The sequence below is a fragment of the Vipera berus genome, assembly GCF_964194415.1.
Source record: "Vipera berus genome assembly, chromosome: 10".
NCBI classification, from domain to species: domain Eukaryota; kingdom Metazoa; phylum Chordata; class Lepidosauria; order Squamata; family Viperidae; genus Vipera; species Vipera berus.
Window position 1 is genome coordinate 796,328 of NC_138213.1, and position 10,000 is coordinate 806,327.

Sequence of the window (10,000 nt, forward strand, 5' to 3'; positions counted from 1 at the left end):
GGAGAGGCACAGAAAGAGCCGAGGCTGGCTTTCTCCTTTGGGGGAGAAGGAATGCCACTGGAGGGCTTCCTTCCCTCAAAAGGGGCCCAGCTCCATTTTGCTGGGGGGGGAGGCCCTGGGAGGGAGGAGGAGCAGCTTTGGACAGCGGTTCTGGAGGGCCTGTAACACAAGCCCCCTGAGAGAGCTGGAGGTAGCAGGGCAGGCCAGCTGAGTAGGCCAGTTTAGGAAATCGACTCCGCAGGAAGTTGGGTAAAATTACTTTTTATTGATATTAGCTGTAGTGACGGAATCTTGCCAATCGGATTGCTCGGTAATTCCTGATGCCCCAGTGAATCAGGAAGGAGTCCTTTCTGGATCTGTTCTCCTTTCTCGGCAATTTCCATCAATGTAGATTTTTTTAAAAAAAGGTTTCTATCCCAATTTCTTTTTCCATGTACAACTCAAGGTGGCAAACATACCTAATATTCCTTCCTCCTCTTTTTCCCCCCAACAACAACCCTGCGTGGTGGTTTAGGCTGAGAGTGACTGGCCTAAAGTCACCCAGTTAGCTTTCGTGCCGACAGTGGGGCTAGAACTCGCCGTCTCCCTTGGTTCTGGGCCAACACCTTGATTCTCTTATTGTAATGCAGGTTATAATTTAATGTAGGTAGTCCTCATTTAGCGACCACCATTGGGATCAGCAACTTATATTAAGCAAAGCAATTGCTAAGTAGGAAATGATGAGAACCTGGCTGCACATTCTTTTTCACCTCTCCCTTTGAAACTCCCCCCACACACACACACAAACAGCCTGCTCAAAACTAGTAAGACTAATCAGTTTCGCTCCTTTGTTCACCTCCTAAGTACTCCACCCCAGCTAGATGATTCACAAAAGGGAATTAATGCTTGTATTTACATTCACTGCAGGGGGGAGGGGTTTACAAGGAAGTAAATGAGCACACAATGAGGAATACATTGGGTTTTTGCGTAGTGCACTCAGAGCTGCTGGTGCCACTGCGTTGTTTTTGATTTATATTCCCCATTGTGTTCCTGCTTACTCTCTTGTCATCCCTTCTGCTGCAATCTCTGTTCTTCCCAAGGTGGGGAAAAAGAACCAGGCAAACCCAAGAAGTACCTAAGTGGTACAGTGTGTTGCTTCCTATACTCCCTTACCATATATGTCCGGCATTAAGCACGCTCCCAGTATCTGCAGGGCAAAAAAGGCAACTAGTAAGTACTTTGAAAAGTTCAAAGCAGGATTTTGCTTGCCTCTTATGTCCACATTAGAAAAGAGCTGTGTTTGAGGCACTAATGGTATTTTGGTAACTGGCCACAAATTAATGGAGGTAATAAGGGAATAGTCCAAGGTTTGGGCAAAGTTTGGAATGTGATAGTAGTTGGATGTAAAAATCCTAACCCAGCAGGACCCACTCAGTCCACAAGGAAGGAGATCCGGGGGCTTCTATTAGATCAACGTTGAGAGCAATAGTAGCAAGAACACAGCAGGCAAAGCCCTTGGGTGGTGTCCTTGGTTGGAGTACCCGTGGCGCGTTCGGCATCCTCCTTCCAGTTCCTGGAAGGCAATGGGTGTGTCATCGGGGGCAATTCCTTCGCGAGCCATCTCTTCCCGCACCTAAGGAAGGAGAAGGGCTTGTTCAAATTAGTTCATTAGATTTAGATTGGGTTCTATGCCATCCTATCTTCTCCACAACAGTCCTCTCAGGTAGACTGGACTGGGGAAGAAAATGTTGGGTTCCAAAACACCCACTGAGCTTCCATGGCTGGAGGTGAAACAGATTCTAGATCTTTGTGGTCCTGATCTAACCCCATAACCCTTAAAACACACTTCCATTTAGATTTCTTGAGTCAAAATTCTCTTGGCTGGGAAGAGGTTCTCCAAAGCCAAGCAGCTCAACTAGAACAGGGAAATAAGCACAAGGTGAAAACGAGCGACGCTGAGGAGAAGCCAACTTACATAGCTGAGTTCTTCCATGCCCAAGCCTCCATCACCCGCCTCCAGCTCTTCAGGTCTGAGAGGTCTCACCTGCTCGACTTCTTCTAGGACGCGCAAGAGATTGTTGGCCAGGGCATCCTTCACTTCCTCTTCTGTCCATTTCCTCCTCAACAGTTCGGCAATTAAGTCTGGGTATTTGGAGACATCCTCTAAGCCTTGAGGGACTCTGTGAGCCAAAGAAAATCAGGGAAATTGCAAGAAATTAAGGGCAGGGTCCCATGACTCCTGTCCCCACCCTTGCTTGCTCTCTTCTCAGGCCAGGACTGATCTCTATGGTGCTGCAGCACCTCCAGGAACTGGTCTGCACACACCCGCTCCTTAATCGGCCAAGTCTTGGTCAGAGTGCGAGGAATCCTAAAGACTAGGAGCGCCTTCCCTCTCAGGGTGCCTGTTCATTCAAGGTCATCACACATACATGCAATAGGGGCGTGATTCCTGCAGCCCTCCACTAAACTGCGAGTACCGTTCGTGGCAGCTCCTACAATCTTCAAGCAATGTTGTCACTCCAGTCTTGGGGCTTACGTTTGTCCCACTGCAGGCTGGGCCTATTTCAAGTCTACCCTCGCCCCCCTGTCTCTCCTGCTGATACCTGGGCACCCCATCATAGTCTCCTCCAATGCCAACAGCCTTTGGTCCAGCAATGTGCTTTATATGGTCCATGTGGTCTGCAATGAGAAGGATGAGAGTTTGACCACTTTCTGTCTGCCTCAGTTCCCCTCCCCTCTTTCCTTATGTGCCATTCCTGCTCTGCTGGGTTTACCTGCTACCTGGGTCAGAGTGGCATGGCTGCTGCAGGAGATGTAATCATTGTAGAAGTTGACCATTACAAGACTGCGTGTCTCATTCTGCAAGAAAAGGAGAAGGCATCATCGAAGGGGCCACCCAGAAGCTGATGCCCAGAAACACAGCAAGAGGCTCAATTTCTCTGCCACCTCTTGACCCTGCTGCACCCACCGACGTGCCTGCCTGATGGGTGGTTGGCCGGCCCCTTTGAGGACCTGATGCGCCAAGGAAGGACACTGAGCAAAAGCTTCCCTGATGCTGTTGGAAGCATGTGCGGCCACATTCACACACACACACAGCCCTGCTCACCACTCGGCGGAGCACGTCATCTGGTACATTCCGTCTGCTTGGGCAGGTTGCATAGGCCGAGGAATGGCTAAATATCACGGGGGCCCTGGAGATCTTTAAGGCCGCATTCATGGTCTCCACAGAGACATGGGACAAATCCACCATCATGCCCAGGCGGTTCATCTCATGGACCACACGCTGTGGAGCAAAGAAATGGAGGATCCATTGGACTGGAGAGAAAGGAGAACTGCTGGTTCCACGTTGGCATTGTGAATGTGTGAGAAGATGAACTCGGGAGACTCTGGGCTCAAGAGGAAAAGCCCCGAAAGCATTGGGGGCCTCGGGGCTGCCCCAAACTCTATCGCACATGCCCTTGTTTCCCATCAGTTGCCCCCAGCGAGGGACCTCTTTCCTATTTTGCTTCAAGCTTTGCTCATTCATGGTGGTTACTTTTGCAACCCCGTTTTCAATGGGAGCGCAGAGCTCTTGTGGACCTGCTCTGCTTCAGGCCAATGAAAAAGCCTCTTCTCCCTTTGGCAGATGAGATGCGCTGCTCGGGCAGCCGTGCACAGCCCCCTCCCCCCATTCAAATCCTTCTGCAGAGCCTTCACTGACCTTCCCAAATTCCGTCAAGCCATGGTGAACAGGCTGCCCTTCAGCTGTATCTACCAGCCAGTTATCAGCCCTGCCAAGGAAAGTGGGCAGCAGATGAAGGAGCAAAGAATCCTGGCTCTGGGCCAAAGCTTGCGTAAGTGCCAATAGATCCTTCCTTCTCTACACCCTCCTTCCATAAAATGTCTTTTATGGAAGGAGGGTGTAGAGAAGGAAGGAAGTGGGACTCTACCATTGAAATGAATTGACCCCTGACCTTCGGTCCTCCCTATGTGAATGCTTGCAAGGCTACAAAGCAGCCACGCGCCGTCACTCTGCCCTACTCAAGGGACCCTATTCGAAAACTTCAGGACCTCCCCGCTTACCAGGGGGTGTTGCAGCTGTGGGTGAGGGTCATGTAGCGCACGCCCAGCAGGTAGAAGGTGCGCAGGACAGCCAAGCTGCTGTCTATGGAGTGTCCGCCCTCCACGCCGATGAGGCTGGCCACGCGTTGAGTGCCCAAAGTCTCCCGGATACCTGTAAGAGAAGGGTTTCCATCCAGCTTCCAGGGCCAGGTGCTCATTGTACAGGGTGGCCAGCCGGGAACATGAGATGGCTTGAAGTCTACACCAGATTTCCACAGTTAAGGCTAACTTACCCTTCCCCAGCCTGATCCAGGTTGTTTTGCATGTTGAATAATGGAGAATTCTGGCAGAGGTACAGTTCGTGCGTTGCACTAAACCAGCTAAGAGTTTGTTTCAACATTCATAGAATGTTGGCCTGGTTCACACATAAACTGTGGCTTGCTTAACTGTTAGCTTGTTGAATAATGGCAAGCGAGGATCAAACTAGTGGATGCTGTCCTTGTGTGAACCCGGGCATGATGCTTTGTAATCCATGGGTTACAGGTCGTATTTTGTGGTTTAATCAAAGAATCATAGTTTTTTTTAAATAAATGGTCCGATGCATTACATGCAAATCCACTCCAGTTTCTCCTGCCACAAGAATTTAAGATTTGGAGTGGAAAAGTTGACAAGGATGAAATTAGGCTGGTTTTGGCCCTGATTCCAGAGCAGTTGCTGATGGACACATCAGAAGCGTTCTCCTGCTTCTCCCTGGAAGCATCATATTGTGAAGGGCCAATTGCTGATTTCCATAGGCCTGAGGCTGAGCTGGAGTGTTTGGATACCACTGGAATCGTCTAGAGCAGCCCCCCTACTCACCTGTTGCCTTTCTGACTTGTTGTGTGCCTTGTGCCAAGGGACATGTGGCTGGGCCCCTCCTTGGCCAGCCAGGAAGCAGCAACCAGCAGCATCCCCTCTGCACTTACCTGCGCTGTCGGCAACACACTCGAAGGCATCTGGATATTGGTGGCACATCCGAAGGATGACGTCAATCTGCTCCAGAGTTCGCTTCACTGCATCCTTGTTTTGGGTGTCGCAGGGCACGTAGGCTGCCCAGAACTGCAAAGGAAGGCCAATATCTATTCAAGTTGCTTCGCTTATGCTTCCTGTGTGACCTTTATCAGGAGGCCACAGAGCATCAGCAGATGATCTAAGGTTGGGGTGCAAGTGGAAAGGAGTTTTTCCACAGGAAAAAGGAAGTGGGCAGGAAGCAGAGGTTCGGCCCACAGAAGGTGTCTTAAAACACACATATAAATTTGAAACGCAGCCAAAAGGCTTAACAAATAAGCTGGCCTGGAAATCTTTACCTGAAAATAAACAAACTGATAAGTTTAGCAATTTGCAAAAATCTGAATGATCAGATGTTTCAGCAGGAAAGGTACTTTCTCCTATTTTATTGTATGGAACCCTTGCAAGTGTCTCTTGCTCATCTCTTACCTGTGCTCCTACATGCCCAAGACGCAGCTTCGGTATATTGGTATGAGTGTCTTGTAGCTCGTGCAAATTGGCTGACTTTAAAGACAGCTGGTTGTTGAATTTTGTCAGCAACTGCCAAGGCAGATCGTTGTGACTACAAAAGCAAAAGATAACATCTTATCATCTTGAATAGATGCTGGGTTACCATCTGATTAAAGCAGGTTAATTGATAGAACAATTGTCCTTGGAGATCAAAGGTTGAGATGGTACCAGTTACTCTTCCTTACATCAGATTAAAGGATGGGCTAGGTGGTTGTAAATCAGTAGCTACAGTTTGTTTGCAACACTAAGACTCTATCTTGCTTTGATCAGAGAAAGCAATTCATGGAACAACAACAAAAGTCTGTTTATTAATTTTATTTGTCATAATCTCACTTGTAGAGTGACTCTGGATGGTGTACAATTAAAACACAACCACTTAAATACTATATAAAAATACAATAAACCAAGAATAAAATAAGTTAATGCTTAAAAGGCTGGGAGAAGGTGATTAAGGTGCCAACCACCTGCAGCTTTATCAATAGTTATGCTTTTTACTGAAGGGACGCGGTGGCTCAGTGGGTTAGGACGCTGAACTTGTCGATCGGAAGGTCGGCAGTTTGGCGGGTGGAATCCCGAGTGCCGCGTAGCAGAGTGAGCGCCTGTTACTCGTCCCAGCTTCTGCCAACCTAGCAGTTCGAAAGCACATAAAAATGCAAGTAGACAAATAGGGACCACTATGGTGGGAAGGTAACAGCGTTCCGTGTGCCTTTGGCATCTAGTCATGCCGGCCACATGACCACGGAGACGTCCTCGGACAAGCGCTGGCTCTTCGGCTTTGAAACGGAGATGAGCACCGCCCCCTAGAGTCGGAAACGACTAGCATGCATGTGCGTGCGGGGGAACCTTTACCTTTACCTTACCTTATGCTTTTTACTGTAACAGTAACTCCTGGTAGTCACAGCCAGCCACCTTGCTGGATTTGCAGAAGATCCAATCCTTTTGACAACTATATTTAACAGGCAATTAAAGGCTATTTTGTCCATTAATGACTTGCCTTCTAACTAAGCAATTCAATTATTTAGTTGCATTTAATTGAAGAGGCAGAGCAGCCAAACCACAAACTACATCTTTTTCCAATATCTGAAGGAAATCCCAAAGGAGCTTTTTCAGGAGGCAACTGGACTTCCTTGTTTTCCTTTGAAGGAAATAAGTTCAGTTATAATTCGAAACAAATAGTATTCAAGATCAAAGCAACTTCTCTTTAAAAAAGAGATAGGACCACATCTATTATTGTTTAAAAGTTGCTTTGATCTTGAATGTTATTCTGTATCAGTGGGGGGATTCAGCCGGTTCGCACCACTTTGGCAAAACCAGTAGCTAATTTTTTGTTGCCCAGGCCAAGAATGGACTTCTGGAAGCGGCATCCACACAGAGAACTGGTTGCTCACATATTTGAATCCCACCACTGTTCTGTATTGAATTGAAACTGATCTTTGTTCCTAATTCCCAGAACCCCCCAGCCACCACTCAGCTCTAGTAGTTAACAAAAAAACAGCTGGAATCCGCTGGAAGTTCCTAAGACTGCCTCAAATGCAACCCTCTCCCCCCCCAGCTGATTCCACATTCAGGAGGAATCCCAGGCAAGGAATCAGAAGAGCTGTGTGGCTTCCTGGTGCCCAGAGAGGGACCCTCTTCTATGTTCTACTGGACGTCACGATGCTCTTCAAGGGACAGGCAAGGGGGGGGCGGCTCTAAGAGCCTTTACGTTTCTTCACCTCTGGGTCTCCCAGCACCTCCAAGGCTGTGTCTGAGTGTTGTACTTCTACCTCAGTTCCAGAACCTCCAGGGAGAGGTGTCAGGTTTAGTCAACTGTGAGGGCAATCACCTGGTGGTTGATTATTCACTGAGCAAACAACTCCTCTGTCAAGGCCAGCACAGAGGGGGTTGGGGCCTCTTCCCTTGCATTGTTCTGAATGCTTCTTCGGTTTTGAGAAGGAAAGCTTTCATGCCTTCTCCACACTTTGCTTAATGGAATACACACTTACACAACTCACCTCTTACTCTAAATAGCATGGAAACATTCCCTTCCCACAGTGCTGCCCTGGCCCTTAACTAATTTGGTTGCCTTGCTTGCCACCTCCGTTACCATGAATCCTTTCTGAGATGTCCAAATCCAGAAAGCTGCTTCAGGAAGGTCACGCCCTGCACCGTGATTGTGGGGCTTTCCTCTCAGGTTCTGCTGCACGTGAACCTTACAAAACTATTGGCCTCATTACAGGTGACACACTTTCCTTTGCCACCCACGTACCAAAGGATTGATCTCCGCCTCAAGTTCTCCTTCCCTGTTGGCCACTTCGAGTTCAGTTGCCATCAATTTATGCTACATTGGAAGTTTTGCTCCCAAACCCATTGCTTTATTTCCACTGAAAAACATTTGACAGTTTTGTTATTTGTTCCCTCCTTTGCAGAGACTTGAGCAACTCTTTGTCACCAGCTTTTGTTTTAGTCCCTCCTGCAAGGGCTTGTCCACCGCTCTTTCCTCCTCAGCACGTCATCATTTAGGATCTCCTAAAAGGGTTTTTCCCCCCCAGGAAGCCTTGATTGAAAACTTCCTCCTAGTCTGCCCTATAGGTTTTGTTCCCTGGAGAGCAGCCCAGTCGTACTGCACGTACATTTTAAAGGCTCTCACGGATGTGGAGTGTGTCAGCCCCCTTGGAATTCGTGTGGCATTGTGCCAACAACCCAGCCGAGTGGAAAGCTGGGTGCCAGCCTAGTGCTGGCAGGAGGCCCCGGGGGGGGGGGGAAGACGCTCCTTGCAGCCCCCAACCCCTTCTTCCAACCAACCCACCACAGGGAAAGGGAGACTGTGATCTTACCCGTCCACCACTGGTGTGGCATTCATTATTTTGGCTGCCTCCAGCTGATGGACGTCTGCCAGGCAGACGGAGAAGGACGCAAGCACGAGGTAAGGTACCAGCAGCAGCAGCACCATCCTGGGGCAAGGGGGATCCGGACCAGCAGCAGAGATTTCCTCCAGCGTTTCCTCCAAGGGATCCTCGGAGGCAAGTGGAGTGGCAAGGATCACTTGGGGAGTGCCGTGAGGGGGATCCACCCATCATGTGGTACCTCCTGAGGGTGAGTGCAGCTTGGGAGGAGCCAGAGAAGCCTTCAGGCAGCTGAGCTCATCCTGCACTTTGAGAAGACACAGGGAGTGTCCCTCTGGGAGGGAACAGCTGCAGAGAGTCTGGGCAGCTGCAACCCTTCCTAGAACATCTGTTTCACTTCCTTTCATGGACCCCCAGCCTCTGTAACCGCAGGGAAAAGACCTGCCCGGCAGTGCAGAGCAGCCCCTCCTGGCCAAGAACTCTCTCCTCCAGCTTCAGTTGGATTCCAAGCCCCTGAGGATCCCTCCTTAGAAGTGATCCATTGGTGAACAAGGCAGCATCTGGGTGGGGACAAAGTGGGTGAGGTGGTTCTTCCGGGAGCCCCTCTTTTCAAGCTAAACATTAAAAGCAGCTGTTCATTTATGATGGAAACAGACCAGTCCTCACTGGGTCACTTTCTTCTCTGAAAGAACTTGAAAGCGAAGGAGCAGCAGATCCTGGGTGAAAACCAGTCTTGTGCAGAGACTGGGCCTCTCTTCTGGAACATGAGATTTGCGGTTGGGGGGGCATCTCTAGGTTCAGCTCTGCTTTTATCCAATCAGCCAGGGGAAAAGGACAGTCCCTTGGTTCAGGGTTGGCCACGGTGCGTGACATCGCCAGATCTACAGAGCTCCCCCTGGGCATGCCAAGGTTGCCAGTCACACGTGGAGAAATTGCAGCTGTTCAAACTCAGGGAGATGCCAAGTCTGAGGTGCATTTCTTCTGAAAGCCTTGGAAGAGTGAGTCCCCCAATGCCCGAAGGAGATTCTGCCTCTTTGGCGGGTGAGCCTGCAGCAGTGGGCATGAGGGCCTCACTCAGATGAGAAGCTCACTCAGCTGAACTTCAGCCCTGCCATTCCCCAGATTTGATTCGGCAACTCAGCGAAGCTAATTGGGGTGAGGGTGAGAGCACCGAGAGGCCACGTAGCGTGGAGTTATGAGCAGGTGATCCATAATAGCCTACATGGGAAGGGGATGCTGATTCAGTTCCAGGTGTAGCTGGAATCTGAGGGCGTAGAGGCAGCCATGAGGGTTCACTGATTAATTCTGCCTGTTACCGAGCAAGTTAATTAGAAGCCAACAGACAAGAGGCTTAGGAAAGAGATAAGCGGGGACCAAGTTAATTGTAAGTGCTTTCTAAGCTCCTGTTAAATTTTAGGTGAGAACGGGGCAGTATGTCCATCTAACTTTGACTAATGACCTAATAGGTTACGACTTTGTTTGCTTTTAATTTTATTCCCATGCAAAAACCCACCCTGAGAGGGGATGTGCTTTGTGAGAACTGCTTAAAAGGACCTCACCTTGAGAGGAAGGAGGCCTGGGCTTACTTTAGGACATTT

General features: G+C 49.3%; 1 protein-coding gene across 1 annotated transcript; it reads right to left on the reverse strand.

The window, feature by feature from the left end:
• Nucleotides 1-168: 168 nt before the first annotated feature.
• Nucleotides 169-8,636, reverse strand: DPEP1 (dipeptidase 1; the record flags this gene model as incomplete). Its single annotated transcript, XM_081335628.1, is given in 11 exon segments — nt 169-1,612; nt 2,024-2,159; nt 2,583-2,658; nt 2,754-2,838; nt 3,086-3,262; nt 3,680-3,749; nt 4,042-4,192; nt 4,986-5,118; nt 5,497-5,629; nt 8,394-8,614; nt 8,616-8,636. Coding segments are annotated over 11 exon segments (1,371 nt in total). The 3' UTR covers nt 169-1,444.
• Between the last annotated feature and the right edge of the window lie 1,364 nt (nt 8,637-10,000).